At 43.2% G+C, this 25,993-nt stretch overlaps 1 protein-coding gene across 1 annotated transcript in view; it reads right to left on the bottom strand.

The window, feature by feature from the left end:
- Positions 1-2,143: 2,143 nt before the first annotated feature.
- LARP6 (La ribonucleoprotein 6, translational regulator) overlaps positions 2,144-25,993 on the bottom strand; it is a 63,052-nt gene continuing 39,202 nt past the window's right edge. The window contains exons 2-3 of the mRNA XM_068272534.1: positions 12,197-12,407; positions 2,144-3,698 (exon numbers count right to left, since the gene is read on the bottom strand). Of these exons, the coding sequence (XP_068128635.1) occupies positions 2,649-3,698; positions 12,197-12,407 (1,261 nt within the window). The 3' untranslated portion in view covers positions 2,144-2,648. The remainder of the gene's footprint in view (positions 3,699-12,196; positions 12,408-25,993) is intronic.

Here is a 25,993-nt window from a genome sequence, read left to right as displayed (position 1 = left end):
GAAAATGTCAGTTATCAGACTGTACTGGTTATATTTTTGGATATTGATTTTTACTAGGACTGCTTTTCAGTGGAAGCGTTTTGTGGCATTCATTCATATCTCTTTATAGCAACAGTCATAGCCTGAAGGCCAAGCTCTAGCCTGAGTCTACAAGCAATCCTGCATAGTCAGCCTCGATAACATTGGCCTTCATTTCTAGGTTCTATTTCTGATTCAACTCTTGTGCTGATGTAAGCTGCATCCAAATCAGTATGTGTTTTATACTTTTACCTCAAAAGACAGTTTACAGCATGGAGAAGCGTAGAAGTTTGGGAACAAATCCAATGGGTTATGTAATAGCCTATAAACTGCTACACGAGGCATGCTATTTCCTATGAATTGCCATAATCTTACTATATCTATAAAACTCCTTCAGAAAGCATTTTCTATAGAAATGTTCTCAAAGAATCAGATTCTCTAGTGTATACTACATTCCTAATTATATTCAAACAGCGATCTACAAAGAAAGTACAGCTAATTATCTCATTACCAAGCATTGCTCCCTGAGGAACACAGCTGACAAACACTGCTTCAAGACAAGAGTACTATTTTTGTAAGGGCTGGTTCATATGGACGCTTGGCCGCTATTTACCGCTAGCGTCTGGGACTCGGTGAAACGTTCTCATCCAGTGAATCAGAGAGTTTACCATCACGTGGTTACCATTGTTTGCGCAACTGCGACATTCCGATCTCGATTTTCTGCATCGTTTCAGGCGACCCTGGAAGCTTCATGCAGCTTCCAGGGTCAATTAACCCCTGCGTCTACATGTCCTGCAGGGACGAAACACGCAGATCGCGACAGGACGCCGCTGATCACCCACACAAGCCCGCGAACGAGACACGTGAAGACGCCCATCTGAACCGGCCCTAAAACACAAAGCATATCTCTAAAATGTTTTGGGCCACAGAAAGCAATATCTAAAAGGATGATATCTAGTGGTATGATAGGGCCTCTTTCTCTATTGGCAGCTGAAAGCAGTGAATGCACCATCTGTCAGCCACTCGCAGTCAATGGCCAGGTGCTTGCTAGCACTCAGCAGGGGTGGTGGACAGGTGGCCCTTCCCCCATGGAAGTTGCATCTTAGCAGGGCAGTTGCCATCCTCATGTGTGATTAGATTTTTGGGGGCTGCTGGTATTAACAAACGCTACTATTTGGCAGCATGTAATTGCAGGTGGGAGGCTGAGCTGCCCGACTAGGGAGCAATTCAGCCACAAGGAATGGTCAATGAGATGTAAAACATTCAGAGTTAATTCAGGATTATGCAAATTATGTATGCAAATGTATGCTTGAAAATGGACTAATCGAATCCTATGAACGTGGAATTGGTAAGGTCCCTTTTCAAGCCGCAAACAACCCCCCCCCCCCCCCCGCCCTTTTCTCATACTTTTTTTTTTATAGCGGCCGCCTCTGGTGCTTGCTATCCTATTCCAACAGCCTCTGGAGCCCAAATTTTATTGTTTGGTTGTGGCTTTTAACATGGTCACCTATGTTGGTCACACAAATCTCAGTGGAGCCTCTGCTGCCCACATTGCCCCCCCCCCCCCCCCCCCCAGCACTATGCCTAATAATCTCATGACACAGATGACTAGGGATAGTAGGGCTGTGGAATCAGAGTTAGAGTCGAAGCAATTTTGGGTACATGGAGTCGGAGTCTGTTTCAAAAATTGAGGAGTTGGATGATTTTTGTACCAAATCCCTAGTTCTGGCAAAGAGTCAGTCAGAGCCATTTTGGGTACCTGGAGTGAGTTGGAGGTTTTAAAAACTGAGGAATCGGATGCTTTTTGCACCGACTCCACCGCCCTGAGGAATTGTCAATCAGATGTAAATCTTTCCAAGTTTATACAGGATTATGCACATTCTGTATACAGCTTGAAATTGGACCAATCAAATTCCACCTTAGCAGGATTTGATTGGTCGATTTACATCTCACTGAACTACATGAACTGGCTCTCCTAGGCCAGCTACAGAGAAATTGAAGGAAACCATCACATGGTAGCGCAATTTTGCATGCAATTTAGTTTCCTAGTGGAAAAGCCCCTAAGGTGAATCATACAAATCCAACTCAGAGATTCTACAGTTGCAAATAACAGAGACCTTTTAACTTTTTCAATGCTTATGGAAGTTTGTTTTAATTCACATCACAGAAAATATACATTCTTTACACGTCTTTGGAAGTGTATGATGAACTTTGCAGAGGGTTTTAGAATGGCCATTTGGATAAACTATTTCTGATCACCAATAGGCTTTGCAAAGAATGCAACAAGTTCAACAAGTTGCTTGTCTGACCCTTATTTAACCAAGCTTCTGATACCCAGTAAGAATACAAATTAAAAGTGCTTAACAAAAAACTAAAAAAAATAAAAATATAAAGCAGAGTAACTGCTGTCACTGTACAAAGTAGGTTTACAAATGAAAATCAGATAAAAAATAATAAATACAGACTTAACATCAGTCTTTCTGTAGGCCCATTTCTTTCCAGGTAGAAGCAATGTCCAGCCTTAGAGTACTCGTGGCTCCCCAACCATTATATCTACAGGGCAGATTTACAACAATGAAGGCTGGTGATGACTGGTGGCAATACCAGTCCAATATAAGGTTATGTGGCATTCATGAACTCTGCAAAAGCTTACACCTTTCTAGTCCATTATGGAACCCTTTTGTACCATCAGGACCTCTTGGAAGCCTCAGAACTCCAGGTGGTAGCCCATCTGCATTTTGTATTTTTCTCCCCAACATTGGACTACATGCTGGACTCTTTTCCTGTGTGACGGTTTGGGCTTGTCTTCTCCGCTGGACCCAAGGACTACTGGATGGAGTGATGCTGCTATCTGAAGAATACTCTGTAGACCTCCGTGAAGTCTCTGGGCTCATGCTGTCAGCCAAAGGAGAGTGTTTGACTCCTTTACGCTGCCCGCAAGGACTACTCCATGGGCTATTTCTGGGTGAGGCATTTGGACTTAGATGATTATTTGCATAAGTAGAAGGACTCAGCTTATTGGTAGATTGAGTCTTTCGGCCTACCATTGGTGAGTTTGGATTGCTGTCAGGCTCAGATGAGCTATAAACTATGGCCTCGTCCCCAATAAACTGCAGCTCTTCAACCCTTTTATTAAGAGACTTATTTTTGCGCAGGTTCTTTGCATCATCATCTTTGCTACGATCCTTCTGAATTTTTTTCTTTGGTGGCTTCATGCCAATTAAAACTACCTTTATGCTTTCTTCAAATTCACTGTCTGCGTTTAAGGTTTCATGAGCCTTAATTGCAGCTTCAACTTCTTCAAATTCTACTATGGCACAATCCATGGTTCCAACCTGAGCATACCGGCTGCTGAATCTTTTTACATCAGAGGGAAGATCTCTGCCGGGTTTCAGAATACGTATGGAGGATATACTTCCGAAAGCCCCAAAGCTCTTCAGCAGCTGCTCCATTATCTTTTCTTGCATCCCCCCATTCTCTTGCTCCTTATTCAAGCACTGCAGCTCTGGAATACAGTGGAGGTCATACACCAGAAGCATTTTGCTGGGTAAATTTTCACTAGGAAACACAGGAACCGGAGTTTTCCTCCTTACTTTTCGGTTATCTTCATTTAACTCAAGTAAATCAGAGAACCTTAGCGCATATGCAGTAGTTCTCCAGTCACGAGTGAGATGTTTTACCTGGCAGAAACAAAGGAGGAAAAGAAAATGAAATACAAAAAATAGATTCCTTAGAATGTTTTCTGCTAAAAGGAAAGTCAATATGGACTACAAATCAAAATATATCAAGGTGGGTGAAGTGATGGCAACATGACTCAAGCGTGTGCTTTCTGTCTTAAAGGCAAAATTTCAATTTTGCATATTATTCTCCGAGATATAGCTCTGGAACAACAAGGATTTTATTAACAGCTTGAACAAAAAAATTGTATTTGATTATGTTATACATATATGCAGTCTATATTACTCAGATTTACTTCAATATCACTATAAGGCCTCAACACCCCAAAAAGCACAATCCAATTTTAGAACCAAGGTACAACATAAATATAGCCGTGCTTGAAAGTTTGTAAAACCTTTAAATATTTTATATGATTCTGAACTAAAACAATCTGATTTTTAACCACTTGACCACTTGATGACTGAGGGTTTTTTCCCCTTGTGGACCAGAGCAATTTTCACCTGCCAGTGCTCCTCCCTTTCTTTCGCCAATAACTTAATTACTACTAATCACAGCGTAATGATCTATATCTTGTTATTATCGCCACCAATTAGGCTTTCTTTGGGAGGTACAGTATGCTAAGAATTATTTTATCCTAAGTCTATTTTAACATGAATAATAAGAAAAAATGCATTTTCACAGTTTTTGGCCATTATAGTGTTAAAATAAAACGTTCTACTGTGGATAAAAGCCACACATTTTATTTGCCTGTTTGTCCTGGTTATTGCAACGTTAATTTGCCTTGTACACTGTATGGCGACAATATTTTATTTGGAAATAAAAGTGCATTTTTTCACTAATTACAAGCGCATAAATTAAAAATTAATATACCGCCTTGACAAATTTTTAAAGAAGTTCAGTCCCTAAGGTAACTATATACATATACATATATACACACGTAATTTTTTTTTATGTCAATTCCCCCCCCCCCCCATAAAAAAAAAAAAAGGTTGGGTACCATGGGAGGGTGTGGGAAGAAATTTATAAAAGTCAGTGTGGGGATTTTTATTAATAGTTTGCATTCGTTCTGAATTTGAATTTATGGCATTCTACTTATTTCGGTTCATTTTTAAAATAAATTTCACTGCAGCTCCCAAAAAGTTTACATTCATGGACGATGTAGTGCGGAAAATGCAACTAGAAATAGAGCATCGCAAAACCTGCAAAATCGTGACGCCAAGTGTGCTCCCAGCCTGAATCAGATACCTGAAATAAGCATGCAGCTAATCCAGTCAGAAACATCTCATCTGCATGCTTGTTCATGGTCTATGGCAAAGCAATAAAGGCAGAAGCAGCACAGCCATGCAATTTGCACTGTTTAAAAGGAAAAATACGGCAGCCTCCATATCCCTCACTTCAGGTGTGCTTTAAAGACTGGGATCCAGCAAAGCCTGATCACAGGCACAACAGAAAAAGAGAATCATGTTACCTTTCACATTAGACAAAGCATTTCAGAGCATTACGTTGTAACGCATCTGCGAGCTTTTAGAACTAGCGCAGCAGATATGCATCAAACCGCAACTTCCCAACACCATGCCATAGGTCATAACGTGTGCATGAATCGGATTAACAGTGTGAAAGAGCCCTCAGTCAGCAGCTGCTGACCACCCCTTCCAATCATAATTAGGGAAAGCGTGTAGCCAAGCAGTCACTAGATTAATCTTCTACCTTTGTTAATAAAAGGGGGTGATTGATTGGACCCAGCAAGCAGGCTATGGGATGTCTAGGATACCTGCAAGTCATTTGCAGTAGTGGCAGTTGCATGACCATGCTAATATCTTAACAATAATATCTTAAGAATATGCCCCCTATAAAAACCCTTTTTTATCTTCTGTTACATGAGTGGTGGAAGAAAAGAGTACAATGTTTAGTAAACACCTTTAGGCTGAACAGAGACTTTAATATGCCTACAAGGCAACCTGCTACCCACAGTGATTGCCTTAAGGCCAGTTCACATGTGTATTTAATATTTACCGGTAATATTGTTTGGTCTACGGCCAGTTAACGGGTCTTAAAGAACTGCCAAGCACCTGAAAGCATACAGCATGGGCAATGGTATGACCAGGGCTGTGGAGTTGGTGTCAAGGAGTTGGAATTAGAGTGGGATAATTTTTGTACCTTGGGTATGAAGTCTGACCCGTTGATAGGCAGCAGCCACCCGCAGGATGTTACATGTAGCGGATTTCCACAAAGCAGTAATAGTAGCGTGTCAACCAAACTTCTAGCTGCAAATGTCATAATTTGTTACTATCCCAACTGATTAGTGGCTAAAGATGTGACATGTGTGGTTCAGCAATCTGTGTTAATAAGTCCTTAAAGAGAACCTGTACTGAGTAAAAATATTTAAAATAAACACACGAGGTAACTTCAAATGAACATTACAGAGTTACCTTGCCATCAGTTCCTCTCAGAAACTCACCATTTTCTTCTGACAATCCCTTCCAGATCTGACAATATTTTGTCAGATCTGAAATATATCAGTTGCTGTCAGTAAAATATCCGTTGCCGTCAGTTATAGCTGAGAGGAAAACTGATGTACCAGGTAATGTCCATGTTTTCCTATGGCTCAAGTGGGCGATGTTACAGTTTAAAGGGGAACTTCAGCCTAAATAAACATAGTGTCATCAAGTCACATTAGTTATGGTAATTAGAATAGATAGGTAATATAATCTCTTACCCACCCTGTTTTAAAAGAAAATGCAAATGTTTGTAATTCATGGGGGCTGCCATCTTTGTCATGGGGGCAGCCATCTTTTTGGTTGAAAGGAGGTGACAAGGAGCAGGAGACACAGTTCCAACTGTACTGTGTCCTGATTACCCCTCCCAGCTGCACACACTAGGCTTCAAATGTCAAATTCAAAATGTAAAAAAAAAATTGCACCAAAACAGCAGAAGGAAAACAACATCAGAAATCCCATCATGCTTTGCACAGCATCAGGGGAAAAAAGCCCGTGCAGTTTTCTTCTGTGCAGCTAAAAATGAGGCTTGTATAAGAGAAACAAAGTTCTGATGCTGTGAAACTGTTAAAGAAACACAAAGCCTTTTCAGTGCTGCTGAGTCGATTTTTAGTCCAGATGTTCACTTTAACTGTGTGCTGACCAGAAAGCTGTTATGGGTAATGGCTATTTTCAAAATGGAGGACGGAAAATTCCCTTGATCACAGTGGACAAACAGGACGTGGGACAGGAGAAAGACACTGAGGAGTAGACTACATGGAAGGTAAGTATGACTTGTGTATGCTTATTTTGACTTTTAATTTTCAGTTCAGGTTTTCTTTAAGTCAGCTCCCCCTTTAGATTTTATTTCCCAGTTTTTTTTAGTCTCTTATTCACTATACTGAACTTGCCTCCTACTCAGCTATTCTTGTCTGAAATAGCACAGCATAATTTATATTTCTATATTTAAATAATATGAATTAAGTGATTCAAAAAATAAACATTTCTTGGCACTATTTGCATTCCACTTCTGTGAGGCATAATGCTTAAAGAGTGTGCTCACACTATTGGTTGATTTATCTCCTCCATTAGCGCCTTTATTAGGAGAGCACATATATAGAGTATGCAATTATGGAGTAATGTTTTCCTAGTATGTAGCCGTTTTGTAAGGGGGGTGGGGGATATTCCGCCAGGCCGCCTCTGACGGTACTCATGCAGATGTTAAAACTTATCATCCGGAGCACTGAAAGCCAGTTAATCTTCCCCTTCCAATATAAAAAAAAGGTACAGAGCTGCGTTTAGATGTTTTGTGGCTCTAAACAAAGTCCAGAGCCAGTAAATTCCCTCTATATTGTATTTGACTTTAATATTTAAAATATTAACCTTTCACTAGATTCAGTAGTACTTAAAGCTCATCTTACCTTCAAGGACAACTGTAGTGAGAGGGATCTGGAGGCTGCCATCTTTATTCCCAGTTAAACAATACCAGTTGCCTAGCAGCCCTGCTGATCTATTTGGCTGCAGTAGTGTCTGAATAAAACCAGATACGAGCATGCAGCTAATCTTGTTAGAACTAACAATGTGAGAGCACCTGATCTGATGTATGCTTGTTCAGGGTCTATGGCTTAGCGTATTAAAGGCAGAGGATCAACATGATAGCCAGGCAATAGGTATTGCTTAAAAGGAAAAATATGGCAGCTTCCATATCCCTCACTACAGCGCTGAATGAAGTAGGAAAATTGGAGTGAGCAGGCTTGTACTGGCAGCTGTCCTGATGCCCACCACTCCCTATGTTCTCTCCTCTGCCCCTCCAATCCTACCTAAATGCCCTACGGCAGCCTCTTCCAGGTTGCTGGAGTCAGGCATTAGCGCGCAGGCGACGGATGCACGTGCACTTCACCACATGGCCAAGAGCGCACTGCGCGTGACATCACGACTAAGTCATGCGCAGAGTGCTCCCGGCCGCACACGCGCAGCCAGGCCAGTGTCTGCGCACTAATGCCCGACTCCGGTGCCTCGGAAAGGGGCATTTAGGTAGGACTGGAGGCATTAGGACAGCTGCCAGCTCCCCCAGTTTTTCCTATTTCATTTGGCTCTGGTATCCTTTAAAGAGACACTTAAGCCAGAAAAAAAAAAAAAGTTTTACTCACCTGGGGCTTTTACCAGCCCCCTGCAGCAGTCCTGTGCCCTCGCAGCCACTCACTAATCCTCTGGTCCCCCGCTGCCAGCTAGTTTCGTTTTTGCCGACTGGACTGGCCACGCATAGCTTTCTCCACATTCCCGACTGCAATTAGCGCTATTGCGGGCCACAATGCGTACAAAAATACACATTGCCGCGTTACCAACGCATACATATGCGGCCATGCGTATTTTTGTACGCGTTGCGGCCCGCAATAGCGCTAATTGCAGTCAGGAATGCGGAGAAAGCTACGCGTGGCCCGGGCCTGTTGGCAAAAACTACACTAACTGGCAGTGGGGAACCAGAGGATTAGAGAGTGGCTGTGAGGGCACAGGACTGCTGCAGGGGGCTAGTAGAAGCCCCAGGCGAGTAAAATTTTTTCATGCTTAAGTGTCCCAAACTATGTTAAAGTAAAATGATGGCTTATGAATAAAGGTGTCAGTTGATAGGTGAAGATGCTCATAAGGATGCTCCATTGTGTATGTGCCGTCTCCTCCTTCCTTCGGAACAGAATGTGCTACTGGCTTGAAGGCTAGCAGCACACCTATACAGCACTGTCTGAAGGACTGATACCCAATCCTTGCTGTAAAAATAATTGCATTTACATAAACTATCAAACTACACTCAATTGTCACTTATGCCACAATTTTCCCAGGAAGTTGAACCAGTAAGGTTCATATTCATGATATACCCAAGTATAAAAGCCACATGAAGGAAGAACCAGAATTCCACCTGGATAAGTTGCAAGTTACTGGTACTTTTACTTATATCATATTACAGCACTAGCATGAACAAAGAAAAAAATGCATATTATGCTTTGTAGCATAAGGAAAACTGTATTCCATCTGAAAGCATACCCAAGGAAGATCTAGATACCTGAACGTTCACATTATAAAACTTTTTAACCATTAGCAGGTCTAATTTTATAATACTGTATTTTTTGAACTCTAAAACTCACTTTTCCCCCCCAAAAGTGGGGGTAAAAAAGTCACTGCGTCTTATAGTCCATATGCAGGGAGTTCCTGACTTGTGAACGCTTGCCAATATGAATCTCCAACCTGCCGTAATGCCGGGGACTCCTTGTACTGTGCCCATGCAGAAGAGGAGACAGGGGGACACAAAAGGGCATAGAGGAGAACACAAGGGAGACACAATGGGGCATAGAGGAAGACGCAAGGAGAACAGAGGCAGACACATGGAGGACACGGAGACATAAGGTACAAAGAGGGCATAATCCACAAGCAGCCTCCTCACCATGGATGCACCAGGTTTAGTATATATATTTTCCCCTGGTTTTGTCCTCTAAACCTAGGAGCGTCTGTCTTATGGTCAGGAGCGTCTTATAGTCCGAAAAATACGGCATCTTGTTTTTATACCTGCATTACTAACTGGTCGTTCTCATGCATATAAATCGCAATTGACCAGTCTGATCAGCTAATAGATTACCAAGGCTCTGATTTGCTGTGATCACTTCCTGCTCTTCACCAACAAATCAGAGCTTCAAACATATCACCCATACAAACGGATTCCAAGCTCCTCTACATGTTCTCATACACACAAGCATCACTACTTCATACTCCGCTTACTAAGGCCATCATGTACCCCTTGTAACAAACTTTTGGCCATCATGACCCATTTAAAACTAATGTGTATCATGCCATCTTATTGTTTAATGGTAACAAAGAAAAAAATCTGTAAAAAAAAAAACCTAAAAAAACCCACTAACTTCATACAGTCATGTCCTAAGAATAAAAAGCCCTAACCCTAGACCAGTGTTCCCCAACCTGTCCTCAAGGCCCACTAATACTGCATGTTTTGTATACATCCATATAGGTAGTTTATCAGTTCTGCTGAGACACTAATTACCTCACCTGTGATTGTATGTGGTTTCCTGCAAAACATGTACTGTTGGTGGGCCTTGATGACACGGTTGGGAAACTCTGCCCTAGACTACAGTAGCCCATCACTGCTCCTTATCCCTGTATGAAAAGTTTATTCACATCTGTGATCTATAGTAAGGTCTGATCTTTGCTCCATCTATTCATTTCTGTACTGGTCAGTACCCAGGAAGCATGAGGAGCACTAGACAGTAACAGCGTAATAAAAACAGAACAATTATGGGTCCTTATCTACACAGATGTGAGTAAAGCTATAATGGAGGGCTGCTTCAGCAGCCATACAGCATAAACAGCAGCCTACCAATAGGCTGCAGGTTTATGCAAATGTATGTAGCTTGAAAATGGACCAATCTAATCATGAGAAGGTGGAGTTTAATTGGTCCATGTTCAAGTGAAAAAGTCATACTGTATTAGCATAATCCTGCATCAACATCCCCACCTCCCCACTGTAGCCGTAGATCAGGGGTCTCAAACTCGCGGGCCATTTGCGGCCCTCAATACAATATTTTGTGGCCCTCGCCGGCAAAAGCTTCCTTATAGTTCGCTTCAGAGCTCCCAAGTAATCCGCCGCATCCCTGCTGCTAAACAAGGGCTGCAGAGCCCCCAAATCGCCCGGGGGGCAATCTGCCGGCATTTCCTGGAAGCGGCAGAGCTTTCAGCTTCAGCTCTGCCCCTCCTGACGTCAATCGCCGCACGGATCACCGCCTCTCCCCGCCCCTCTCTGTGAAGGAAGAGTGAGAGGGGCGGGCAGAGGCAGCGATGCACCGCGATTGTGAAATTCCTTATGCGGCCCAGCCTCATCCTGACTTTGCCTCCTGCGGCCCCCGGGTAAATGGAGTTTGAGACCCCTGCCCTAGATAAATCAGTCATCTCTAGGACTAACAGACCTGTGGACAACAGCCTTGTAAATACATCCAATTATGATGCGCCAATCACTAACCAATTTTACCAATTCCATGTAGTATGAGAGCTTACCTACACAATCTGTTCATAGTATTTAATATCTATTAGCCCTCATACTCCGTGGAGATGGTAAAATTGGCAAGTCACTGGCCAATCAAAATTAATGGTGTTTTCCCAGGTTTAAAGAGTAACTGTCAGGCTGCAAAAGCTAATTTAAACCTCTATTCTCCTGTGTTAAACAGTTTAGAAGGAAGTCAAAAAGGCAATACTGAAGTTAAAAATCTCTCTTACTTTTGATGTGTGCTGACAGCAAGGCTCTGTATTCCCAAGCCCATAAAAAGGACGAGAGGACGCATACCATACAGCAAAGCATTCTGGGGCCCTCCCCTAGGCTGCTAGTGAGAAGTAGGCTCAAACAGCATGTCCAGCTAACAGCACTGATAAAACTCCAGGCAGAGTACACTGCAGGAGTCCACTATTGTTCCTAGCCACATGGCTAATTAATATTCACTGCACAGTACTGTTATTCAGTATGAGCTTTTCTGTGAGTGGAATCATCAGGAAGCAGGCAGGACATGACGACACATTTGGCTTAATAGGAGACAGACAAACATGGAACCTGCCATGAGCTGTCAGGAGCATCATTCTCTGCAAATACTATATAAAAATTATGTGAAGTACAAACGTGGACAGTGAAATGCATATGTAATGTAAGTACAGCCAATATTTAGCTACTGATATATGTGTTTTCTCGGAGACCTTATACCTAACAGCTCCTCTTTAAGGGTGCGTATGCATACAATTTTGATTTGCCAATGATACCCACCTCCATATCGTATGAAAGCTTACCTACACAATCTGTTCCCAGTATTCAAACTCTGTTATACTACACAGAGGTGGTAAAATTAACCAGTCAAAATAGTTTGTGTGTACCCACCCTGAACTAGATTCCTTATTGGACAAACCTGGATTCCACAGTTCAATAGCTCAACATGAACTCAGGGAGGAGGAGGCAAGATATTTCATAGGAAGCTACTATGACAAACCTTTTTAAAAGAGGTAAGTAGTTTAACACTGACGAATCCCATTTTGTTTCTTCTGACATGTTTCAGCAGAAAGGCATCTTTCTCCAGGTTCTCATCGGACAAGTAGTACTCAATCTGTACAACGAGTTTTTGAATGAGTTCTGGGTCTGGGGACTTCCAGTCCTGGTCAAGTTCATCGCCGTCATTCTCTCCCCCACTCGTAGCAGCTCCACTAGAACAAGACAGGATTTCAGCATTAACAAGACTGCCAAGCCTCTAGGGGGCAAACACCATTTCATTTAGGATTACTTTATGAAGATAATCTGAACAATGGTAATTACAATGACATGCATCTTTCCTATAGAGCCGTAAAAACGCATGCATTTTTGCAAAAAAAGATAGCTTGATACTGTATATTTTTTCCTTTGTTAAAAAAGGCAGATTACTAAAAAAATGCAAACACCTGAAAAACAGAACTCAACTGCAAATGCATACAAAAACAAAGCCAAACCACAAAAAGAAAAACGCAGAAACGCTCATGGCATAAAAACTTATTGTTTTCTGCACAGACTAGTTTGCTCCCAGGCCTATGGACTCCTTTCGGCCCATTCAGTGTGCACAAATTGTGCTCAGCCACAAGCTAGCATGCAGTGAATGCATAGTAAAATCAGTTTTCTGTTCACTCTAAAACTTTAGCTCAATAGTACAAAAATGAACAGGATTGTTATTCAGCTTTGAAGACGTGTCAGTACTTCCATGTTATGACTTGCCTGCTGTATGGGTCGTGTATGCACATTCTTTCAAACAGTATTTTACAAGCTACAAATCTTCTCAAGCACAGTGGACTGTTATGGGCACTTTCACACTATGCTGCACTGCAAAATATCGCACGGCAACGTGATGCAATTATATTCATATAGAGCTTTCACATCAGACTCCTGCACCGTAATGCACAGCATGATGTGCATTAACCAGGTAACACTTGCGTTTACAGTGACAGTGAAGCATACATTCATTGTATCGTATGCTTCACTGTATAGTATGTTCGTACTACACGGGTACAGATGGTGCGACTTTTCGGTTGTATGATATTCGTATTGCAAACTGCACTTTGTTTTGTAAGCAAATCCCCATTCTTTCCTTCTCCAATATTCAGATCTCTATGAATAGATGTAGTTACATTTCAATTGTATGGTCCCCTTTGCTGATCGCAACAGCGCACTGATTAACATATGGATTGCAGTGCTGTTTTTCCTCTAGTGCGATTTATTTTTTTCCCGAATCATAATCGCAGGCCTGCGTTATTTTCATTGCGGTCGTATACCAGATTGATTACGGCAACAAAAACGCAGTCGTGGAAATGAAAGGTACTTGATTGCAATGTGGCACGATTGCGCTTGTGAACGCATTACCTAGTGGAAAAGGGCTCTATTGTCTAATCTACATTAAAGATCGTTGAATAGGTGCAAATAATGACAACTTGCATGTAAATTTCATGCATTTTGTATGGACCTTGGAAATGGGCCAACCAAAATTGGGAACTGCATTTAATTGACTAAATTCCAAGCTGCATATAGTTTACTTGAAATCTGCATGCAAAACAGAATTAATGGGTGAAGCAGCAAAATTCTAAAAATTATATAGGGCTTGATTCACAAAGCGGTGCTAACTGTTAGCACGCCTGTGAAAACCCCCTTAGCACGTCTAAACAAGCTTTTCGCGCATAAAACTTTACGCGCGCAAAACTTTATGCGCGTAAAACTTTACGCGCGTACTGCACAGAGCGCTCCGCGCGATGTGCCCATTAAAGCCTATGGGACTTCGCGCCCGTAAAACTTTGCGCGCGTAAAACTTTGCGCGCGCAAAGTTAGCGCGCGATCTGATTGAGAAATCCGGTGCTAACCTACTTAGCACCCTGGTTAGCGCGTCTAAAGACTTTAGACGTGCTAAGTAGGTTAGCACCGCTTTGTGAATCAAGCCCATTGTGTATTGATGGTGAGGACATCTTCCACAGAGTTTTATAGAGAACATTGTTATTGTCCAGGCTGTCCCTCGGAGCTCCCAATCTAATCCTCAGACAATAACCGTCTGGTGTTCCTATCAGTCTAAGGGCTGGTGCACACCAAGAGCGATTCTGAGCGGTTTTAAAAACGCTTGCAGGGTGAAAACCGCTTGGCTAATGAATGTGAATGGGATAGTGCACACCAGAGCGGTTTGTTTTTTCTTCAAACGCAAACTCGGGTCCTGCTTCATTTCTGCGGATTTCTGAGGCGCTTCTGCCTCAATGTAAAGTATAGGAAAGTACAAAATCTCTCTGAAAAGCGCTAGATCAGAGCGATTTTCCATGCGTTTTTGTTACAGCTGTAACTGAACAGCTTCTATAACAAAATATTAAATCTGCTACACAAAAACGCTCCAAAAAAAGCTAGGCATGTTTAGAAAACCGCTCTACACATGTGGAGAATCGCTGTGAAAAACAGTTTCAAAACCTGCTAGCATTTGCAGATCTGCTAGCAGTTTTTGGTGTGCACTGGCCCTTCAGCCATGTTGATAAATGCAATTGCTACATGCATAACAATTTTGATTGGCAATTTTTTGGGCGATTGCATTTTGCTATTCTCCTTTGGAGAACCTGAATCGTGGCGTGTATGTGAATCAGCAGCGCATTTGGGACAATTTGCAACACTTCAGTAGGGAGATACTGCACTAGTGCTTAGTGCAGCACAATCGCCTGCAGTGTGAACCAACCCTAAGAACTTTTTTTTTGGGGGGGGGGGGGGAACTCTCTGGTTTGTTTCTGGAACGTGGGGGAAAAAAAGCGAGGGGGGGGGGGTGCGGGGGTAATTACCACTGTCAGGTACTTTTTTGTTACCATTTTTTTTTACCGCAAATGGTATTGTGAATGTAGGCCATTGTAGTTACAAATGGAGCTACAAGTGTTACTGTTGTCAAATAGAGCACAATGTTTTGCACATCGCTTATTGGTTTAATTCCCCACTTAGCGACAGTTACACACCAAACATCGAGCTCTATAAGGCTGGGATGTCATCTGCAGTACAATAAGGCGGTAACTTCTGGATGGTGGTCAAAGCGATTATATGTAGGTGATGCCCTATTTTGCCACTGGATTGATTGTGTATTCAGGCTAGGAACACACTAGGCAGAAAGAGTTGCAGAAAATGCTATCGGTTTTGCCGCTAATAAAAGTTAACACATACATGGGCATTTTACATTGTCCATTTTTGAAAATGCAAAACTTGCTGCATAATTTAAAAAAAAAAAACGTCATGCATCTTAATGGAGACGAAGAGGATGCGCTTTTGATGCATTTTTTTTAAACGATGTTACTGTATTTTACTCCATCGATTATGGAAATTAATAAAAATGCAAAGGCAAAACGCACCAAAAAAAAAAAACAAACAGTGCAGAAAACGCACGGCCTTCTGCACTGCCTAGTGTGCGCCAAAGCCTCAGTGACCTGCAGAGAAGGGCTATTTTATGGGCTCTATTCTCAAAGACTTCCCGCATGCGGTAAAGTACATGCGGGAAGTTTGCACCCAAAATACCGGCAAGTTGGGATTCTCAAAATGTTCCGCATGTTTTTTCCGCATGCGGAAAAAGTGTGATAAAAGTGCGGGATTCATGCGGTAAAATTTCCGCAAAAGTCGGTATTTTCCGCAATAAAAGATCAATTCTCAAAGATGTTCAGGCGCATCATTTCTTCGTTAATTACCGAATTTCTATCACCTACAAGTAGTAGGTGATATATTCCGCATCCCATTGACTTTAATGAAGTGTGGAGGCTTAAGGGCTGTGCTTGGTGGACTTTAACTTTTTTTTTTAAACACTTTTTCATGCGACCTTTTTACCGCATGATTCCCGCATGAATAATGCCTGTTTCCGCATCTTTTTTCCCGCATGCGGAAAACATGCGGAAAATATTAGTGAATGTGGAAAAAATGCGGAGTTTACCGCTGGCGGGAATATAGCGGTAACATTTTGCGGAAAATTTGGCTCTTTGAGAATAGAGCCCTATGTGTAGCAGTTTCGCCCTACAGCAATTAAAATCACACTGCTGAGTTTGTGTATGAATAACTGAGCTAAGCACTTTGTTATTATACAGAGAATGACTAAGCAGCTTAAAGCAAACCTGATTAAACTTTTGTTCCCCTGGGCTCATCTCTGCCACGTCCATATATCTAAACAACATTGTTTTGCTATTGCACTGACAGTATCATCTCACCTAGCTGAGTACAGCTGCAGAATATACTATGTGTCATGGGGGCTGCCATCTTGTTCCATGCAAATGTTGAAAATCGAGACTTGATATTAAGCAAGGTATTTTCTTGGAGTCTGCACTCAGCATCAACCCCAGCTTCGATGAACAGCAACTTTGCTGCAGGCTAATGATTGAAACCTGTCAACTTGACTAGGCCCTTTTCCACTAGCAGTCGCTAGCGTTCACGCTGAACGCTAGCGATTGCTGAATCGCAATTACCAGCGATTCCCCGACGTTTGCGGCCGCGATTTTGCTATGCACTGCATAGCAAAATCGCGGCAAATATCGATCCGCCGCGCGTTCGCGTTCCCATAAAAAACAAATCGCGGTAGTGGAAATGACCTGCCGCGATTCCTATGTTAAAGAGCAAACCGTAGCGATTGTAAAATCGCTAGCGGTTTGCATCTTTGCGATTCAGCCAGCGCAAACGCGCTGGTGGAAAAGGGCCTTAGCTGTCAGGTATAATTAATAGTTTCCAACTTGATTGGCCCAGTGCAAAGTTCCAGTTTGGATCTGGTTACAGATTTGACCGCGGGAAAATGCTGCAGTTTGCCATGGCCAAATCTGCATTCTTAGCTTGCAGCCAGCTGAGAACAGGTGACTGTTGGCAATGGGGAATTACACGCGATAAAAAGCAGCAGCGTCAGCTTATTTTTGGGCCAGTGCACACCAAAAACCGCTAGCGTAAAAGAAAACGCTTATTGCTTTTTGAAGTGATTTTTTAAGGCACTTCTAAGCATGTGTCTAGCGATTTTCTAAGTAAGCCTAGCGGGTTTTATATATTTTAATGCAGTAAAGCTGTAACTGAACAGCTTCTGTAACAAAACCGCTTGTAAAGCCACTCTGATCTAGCACTTTTCAGAGCGATTTTCCACTTTCCTATACTTAGCATTGAGGCTGAATCGCTTCAGAAATCAGCAGAAATGCTACAGGACCCAAGTTTGCGCTTGGGGAAAAAAACAAATCACTCTGGTGTGCACCATCCCATTCAAATACATTAGCCAAGCGGTTTTCAAGGCGCAAGCATTTTTAAAAGTGCTCAGAACCGCTCTTGGTGTGCACCAGCCCCCTTTTTGCCGCTGTGGCAAACTACAAATTGCTCACATTGCACCGCTAATGTGCATTGGGAAGCATTGTGTGCATTTAAAACACCCACAATTTTTGCCAAGTGTGACCATAGCCTCAAGCACACAGGAATTCCACTTTCAGTGAAACAAGAAAATTACCTTTAGGCTCCATTCACACCTAAAACCGTAAAATGCCGGCGATTACCACTAGCATTTTGCGGGCGTGATTTTTACGCTATTAACGCGGAAAAAAAATCACTTGACTGCAGCGTTTTGGGAGCGATCACAATTAGCAGTGCTATGCATGCCAATCGCGAATCGCCGGCAAAACACATGTAACGCATTTGTGGTTAACGCTAACCACAAACGCAGCAGTGAGAACACTGCCATAGGCTTACATGGGCTAACGATTTTTAAAAACACTAGCGTTTTGCGCTGAGCAAGAATCACGCGATTTCCGCTCAAGTGTGAACAAGCCCTTAGGGCCAGTTCCTATTAGTGCGAATTCGCTGCGTTTCCTCACATGCGAATTCAGATGGGTCAAACGCAGTCTACTGAAATCAATAGGCTGCTGTCCATTTCGCATGCAGGGTGAAAGGACAGGATGCTGCATAAAAACGGATCAGGCATTTGAACACCTATAGCAGTGCTTGGCATGGATAGAGGGATTCGGTTGTATCTCGCATCAAGTCTCACAAGATGAATGCCGACACAGTGGAAACTGGTCCCAAATCACATTTTTAGCCCATCTCTATCAGACATTAGCATCAGGCATTTTGGAACATCTACAGAATGCATCTTGACCTTTTTTATTGCTCTTCTAGGAATTGAGCTTTAAGTGGTTATTAATTTTTTAATAACCAGATTCATCAACAATAATGATCTCAAAGATAAACGTTCGCTTTCCAAATCTGATTAGCCCTGTACTATTGCCTAGTACATATGATGCAATTTTATGTCAGACTGACGGTCAAATCGTATTCTGACAGGTTCGATCTGATTTGCAATAGTTTTTCTAATCAATTTTCTGATCACACAAAATCAATCAGAAAAATAACTGGAAATCAGATTGGACCTGTCAGAAATAATCGATTTGACAGTCAATCTGATGGAAAACTGCATCATGTGTACCAGGCATAAGTTTGTGTTCAAAGCCCACTAGCGCAGTTATCAAAAGATACAAGTGTAATTTTATATTACATATCTATTCACTACCTCCATAAAAGCCGCAGTCTGTCTACTGGTATTCAAATACACAGCATGGTCAAACAAATTGCACAAGTGGAGCCAGCTGGAGCTTGTGCACTAATACTAGTGTACTATTATTAGACAAACTGTGAAAAAATTGAATTTGAATACCTGGCCTTATCATGCCTGATGTAGTCTTCATCACTGCTGCTACCACCATCCAGGATTTTGCTGTTGGGGTCACCATCATCTGATGGACTAGTAGTTATTATAATCTGGCCTAAATGATTTCCAATTCCATAACACTCAATCCCTGGAAAAGACCCAAAGCCTAGATCAATTTCAAGCGGGCTTCCCGTCCCCTTCCAACGACCCAAGTTTGTCCATGCCACAGATGAAGGCACCAGATCACTGACAGATTCCAGTGAGGGCCATAAATCTGGATCAATGGATGGGCCAAAATCCACTATAGCAGAGTCCATTGAATCCTCTGCATAACTAAGCAGATATGTCATTTCCTCTTCAGTCTGGCTTTCATCCACTACTGAGGAGGCTTGTCTTATGTCTTGAAATCCAGTTAACAAGTCTTCTTCCAAGGCTTGATCTATAGCTATTCCAGGACACTCTGCAGCTTCTACCTGGACCTTCGCTGCTTCTACCAGGACCTCAGGACTGACCTCAGATTCCAAGGAACGGTTCACAGCCACAACAGCATTTTCAGATTCTTCTTGTTTGCATGACGTCTCTAAAGGTTGTTCAACTAGTAGATCATTCCTTATAGTACAAGGAGTCTCTACTTCCTCTAAACACTTCTCTGTGGAGCACAGGCTACCAGAGCATATGGTTTCAACTTCAGCATCAGAATAATCATCTACTGAAGGTTTATTAGTTAGCAATATGGTATTCATTTGCTCACAATTGTTTGGACAGTCTAAGCGTTTGGGCAACGTCTTCAGCAAAACTGGAGAACAGAGGTACCACACTGCCCTGAGCCAAGTGCTGAATTCCCAGGGAACAGACAGTGGTCTAGCCTGAGGTTCACACCTAGCTTCACAGTCACCTGAAAGGTCATCCACTTGCACAGCACTGCACTGAACCCTTTTCTTCTTCCCACAGACACATCCAAACCATTTCCCCTCACGCCTAAACCCTGGCCAAAGTAACTCTTGAACAGGAAAGGGCAAAAGGAAAAGGTAGCAGTGGAGAAATGTGCTCAGTAACTGATACATATTCAAGTGAGGCCCTGTTGTATACTCCACACTAGCTGCAGTCTAGGTCTGATTATGCTAAAGGGCTCAGCCTCCTGGTCTCTCTGCCTTTTTATAACTTAGGTATTTTAACCCCTTAGTGAACATAGTAGCTACTTGTCATGCTTCAAAATCCCCACGATGAATTGTGGGTTTGAATAGAAATACAATCTGATATGCATCATTTTCTTTTTGCACTTCACAATAAGATCAAGGGCTAAACCTGATTTTTGCACAAGGCAAATGAGATTTAAAGGCAAGGATAATTATTTTACATCTAGATTAGGGATGATCAAAGAGATGCAAATTCTTCCACATGTATGTACATTTTTATGCAAATATATGCAGCTTGAAAAAAAACCAATCAGTTTAAACCTGGGTTTAAATTGATTGATCCATTTTCAAACTGCATATATTTGCATAAAGTTGCATCAGCTTAGAAGCATTTGCATCTTTTTGATCATCCTTAGGCCTCTTTTCCACAAACTGTTTACAGGCAGTGAAATGCCTCTCATACTCTCACTACTGCTTGCTGCTGCCTGGTAACTGCTTGCTGCTGCCTGGCAACTGCTTGCTGAGCACACAGCTCAACAGTTCGTGGAAAAGAGGCCTTAATCTTGATTAATTAATCACCTGCTCATAAATAGTTAAAGGCCTTTTGAACCTGTGCAAATATCCAGTTCCGCCTCTGATAAATCCAGTTCTTGTACAACAAACATTTAGGCCTCCTTTCCATGAACTGTTGATCTGTGCACTCAGCAATCAGTTACCAGGCAGAAGTAAGCAGTTATCATGCAGCAACGAGCAGTTACTAGGCAGCAGTGAGCAGTTGAGTTTGGCCTCTTTTCCACAAACTGTTGAGCTGTGTGCTCAGCGAGCAGTTACCAGGCAGCAGTCAGCAGTTACCAGGCAGGAACAAGCAGTTACCAGGCAGCAGTTGTGAGAGTTTGAGAGGCATTTCACTGCCTGTCAACAGTTCATGGAAAAGAGGCCTTTGAGAAGCATTTCACTGCCTATCAGCGGTCCGTGGAAAGGAGGCTTCCACGAACTGTTTCTAGGCAGTGAAATGCCTCTCAAACTCTCTCAACTGCTCACTGCTGCCTGGTAACTGCTTGTTGCTGCATGATAACTGCTTACTTCTGCCTGGTAACTGCTCACTGCTGCCTGGTAACTGCTTGCTGAGCACACATCTCAACAGTCCGTGGAAAAGAGGCCTTAGGGCTCGTTTCCACTGTTGCGGTGTGGAATCGCCTGGATTCCCCATGCGTTTTTTGGCGTGAATTCGCATAGGTGAGGGTATATGCGATTTTAACCATGTCACTGCCTGTGTGAATTTACATTGGTACCTATGCGAATTCGCGGCAAAAAACGAATGGGGAAACCGTATGCGATTTCCCTATTAAATACATTGCATGCGATTCGCATGCATTCCACTCGCAGGCGAATTCTGCGGCTCTTTTGTGCGTTTTTTCACCGCTGAAAAAACGCACCTCAACAACGCTACAGTGGAAACAGGCCCATCCACTTGCATTACATGTGCAAATCCGCATGATTCGCGATAGTGGAAACGAGCCCTTAGGCTGAAAAAACGCACCTCAACAACGCTACAGTGGAAACAGGCCCATCCACTTGCATTACATGTGCAAATCCGCATGATTCGCGATAGTGGAAACGAGCCCTTAGGCTGGGTTCATAGTGGGAATTATGGAACAGTAAAGCATGCCACAAGGTTTTTGTGTTTTGCATATAGTGAAGCATACAGTCCATGAAAATGCTTCAATGAATGAAAATAGAGTGCACTGTTTTATCCTTAATGAACTTTTTTTTTTCACCTGTAAGTACCTGGCACTATTTTTCACTTCACATCCAATTACATGTAGTCTAGAGCCTTTTGGGTTGTTGTTGCTGGACTTTGGAATTTTTCCACAGGAAACGATTTTAGGCATTTATTCCGCACTTTTAACAACCCTTTAATGACTTTTTTTTTAATTACCACCCTGTTTATGCACTATTTTACCTATTCTTAGGCCTCTTTTCCACAAACTGTTGATAGGCAGTGAAATGCCTCTCAAACTCTCACAACTGCTCACTGCTGCCTGGTAACTGCTTGTTGCTGCCTGGTAACTGCTCACTGCTGCCTGATACTTGTATTCTATTGCTGTTAGCTTGGCCTTCATACACCAAGTTCTGATGAATCTAAGAGATGTACGGTAAATTCCAAGTTTGCATGCATATAGCATACAATTTGAAACTCACTGAAACTCAGTAACTACCAAGCTTCTTTAGGCCACGTTCACACTGTGGATCGCAGGGGCTGTTACAGTGCGGCAGAGAACCGTGATATGCGCTCAGCTATGACTCCATGGGGGGGCCCTCTGTCTAGTGCTGGTATTGAGTACTAACAAGTGCCAGGCCGGTGCAGGAGAAAAGGTAACAGGCAGTGAATTCACCGCCTGTCAGCTGCCTGTGTGAAGGGGCATTAGAAGGGGTCGAGTCCTGCGTGAACGCGGGTGGACGCCGTCCACCCTGGCATGTGTGGAGGGGACCAGCGCAGTGGAAGGAGAGCTGTGAGCAGTGGTGGGGAAGGCCATCTCCCCCCTCCTTCCCTCACCTTGGGGCTCTCCATCCCTCGCTGTCCCCTCCAGAACTAATGTGCGAGGGCTGGCAGTGGGCGGGACTTAACTCTTCCTCGATCCGGGTAAGATCTGCGTGCCGTTGCTCTGGTCTAGACCAGACCAGACTAGCGGCAGTGGATAGCTCCCTCTTGCGCCGGAACGAGGAAGAGGTAAATCCCGCCCGCTGCCAGCTGCCCGTACGTTAGTTCTGGAGGGGAGAGCGGGGGGTGGAGAGCCCCAAGGTGAGGGAATGAGAGGGAATATGGCCCCCCTTCCCCACTGTGCCCACAGCTCTCCTTCCACTGCGCTGCTCCCCTCATGCTAGGGGGGACACCTGACTACCTATTCTGGGGACATATACCCCTGCCTACATATACTGGGCACATATACCCCTGGCTACATATACTGGGCACATATACCCCTGGCTACATATACTGGGCACATATACCCCTGACTACATATACTGGGCACATATATCTCTGGCTACATATACTGGGCACATATACCCCTGGCTACATATACTGGGCACATATACCCCTGACTACATATACTGGGCACATATATCTCTGGCTACATATGCTGGGACATACTGTATACCCCCCTGACTACATATACTGGGACATATACCCCTGACTACATATACTGGGCACATATACCCCTGCCTACATATACTGGGCACATATACCCCTGCCTACATATACTGGGCACATATACCCCTGCCTACATATACTGGGCACATATACCCCTGACTACATATACTGGGCACATATACCTCTGGCTACATATACTGGGACATATACCCCCCTGACTACATATACTGGGACATATACCCCTGACTACATATACTGGACACATATACCTCTGCCTACATATACTGGGACATATATCCCTGCCTACATATACTGGGCACATATACCCCTGGCTACATATACTGGACACATATACCTCTGCCTACATATACTGGGACATATATCCCTGCCTACATATACTGGGCACATATACCCCTGGCTACATATACTGGGCACATATACCCCTGGCTACATATACTGGGCACATATACCCCTTGCTACATATACTGGGCACATATACCCCTGGCTACATATACTGGGCACATATACCCCTGACTACACATACTGGGCACATATACCCCTGGCTACATATACTGGGACATATACCCCCCCCTGACTACACATACTGGGACATATAACCCTGACTACATATACTGGGACATATACCCCTGACTACATATACTGGGCACATATACCCCTGACTACATATGCTGGGCACATATACCCCTGGCTACATATACTGGGTACATATACTGGGCACATATACCCCTGGCTACATATACTGGGCACATATACCCCTGACTACATATACTGGGCACATATACCCCTGACTACATATACTGGGCACATATACCCCTAACTACATATACTGGGCACATATACCCCTAGCTACATATACTGGGGACTACTATACTCCTGACTACATATACTGGGCACCTATACCTTTGGCTACATATACTGGACACCTATACCTCTGGCTACATATACTGGGGACTACTAAACCCCTGACTACATATACTGGGCACATATACCCCTGGCTACATATACTAGGCAACTATACCTCTGGCTACATATACTGGGGACTGCTATACTCATGGCTACTTATACTGGGGACACCTATAGACTTGGCTACCTATGCTGGGGTTACCTATTTTGGGGGAACTGCTGTCAGATTATCTGCATTTTTGTGGAACTGCTGTTATGTATTTTGGGGAACAGCTGCCAGATACTGGGCTCTATTCATAAAACGTTACCGCAAGTTTTCCGCTCAAAACAGCGGACTTTCCCGACCATTTAGCAAAGTGGGCATTCATAAAGGCTGTTTCCGCAGGAAAATCTACAATCCCCCAGCAGAGCGAGAAATTTTCGCCTTCTGCAGTGTTTTTCTAGATTTATCTAGAAAAAAGTAACAAAATGGCCATTCATAAAGATTAGAGGAAGCGGTATGTGGACGGAAAATACCGCTTCCTCTGATTTAGCGAGAAGCCTGCGGATTACATACAAGTGAATGGGACAGACTTCCCAGAGAGAGCAGCGCACGGAGGGACTCTGCCGGCTTAAGTGTTTCCGCATGCCTTCCGACAGCTTACCGCCAGCCTTCAGCGGGAGATCTCCGCACTTGCATCGCAGCTGGCAAGATTTTTATGAATGACCACCCAGAAGTCTAAAATACCGCTGCAGTATTTTACCTCCACGATTTTTTCCGACTCAAATGTTTTATGAATGGAGCCCTGTGTATGTTAGGGGAACGGCTGCTGCTGCCAGATTACGTGTATTTTGGGGAACTGCTGCCAGATTGTGTATGTTTGGGGGACCACTGCTGCCAGATTATATGTATTTTGGGTGTTACGTGCACTTTGGGTGATCCACTGCCAGGTTTTGCGTATTTTGGGGAACTGCTTCCAAATTATGTGTATGTTGGGGGAACTGCTGCTGCCACATTTTGGGGAACCACTGCCATATTATCTGTATTTTGGAGGAACTTCTACCAGATTATGTGTCTTTTTGGTGAAATGCTGTCAGATTACATCTATTTTTGGGGATACACTACGGCAGAGCTCAAACTTCCCTGGCAGACCTTTTACATCACTGCTAAGGTCATGTATATTTGGCCCCACCCATGACCACGCCCACGGTATGCTTTACCACGCCCTTTTTTGCACGCCGCACGGGGGTTTTAGGGTGAGTCCACTCACCTCTTTTTCCAGGACTAGACCCCTGGGCATTAGGTCCATGTTAAGTTGCATGTCAACTATATATTTGCAGCTTATTGATTATCTCTGAGTAGGTGGTCACTGGGCAAATCAAATGCACTTCCGGCCAATTTTGACTGGCCCAATTCTATGTTGCCTACAGCTTACATTACATTTGCATGTCAGTTGAAATTATTAGCATATAATTGACCTTCTCTAGTGCTGGCTATAAGGCCTTGTTCACACTATGAGCGTTTCTGTATTTTTTTAAAGGACAACTGAAGTGAGAGGGATATGGAGGCTGCCATATTTATTTCCAACTAAGCAATGCAAGTTGCCAGGCCCTCCTGCTGGTCCTCTGCCTCTAAAGGCTCATACACACATCAGACTATAGTCTTTGGAAAATGAAAGATCACAGCCCAATCTTACCACCCTTCATGTAGTATGAGAGCCATACTCTACACAGTCTTTTCTATGGAGCTGAACTCCCCATCAGAAAAAAATCTTTGCAAGATGCTGCACACACAGATGCTGTACAGACACAAAAGATCAGTATCTGCAAAAGATCTGTTCCTGCCAAAAATCCATTCCTGTAAATTGCAATGATAGTCTATGAGATCTGCAGATCATCATACACACCTTGTTTAACTGACATTCATCT

Source organism: Hyperolius riggenbachi, chromosome 3 (genome assembly GCF_040937935.1).
Source record: "Hyperolius riggenbachi isolate aHypRig1 chromosome 3, aHypRig1.pri, whole genome shotgun sequence".
Lineage (NCBI taxonomy): Eukaryota > Metazoa > Chordata > Amphibia > Anura > Hyperoliidae > Hyperolius > Hyperolius riggenbachi.
This window is presented reverse-complemented; position numbering and strand designations above follow the sequence as displayed.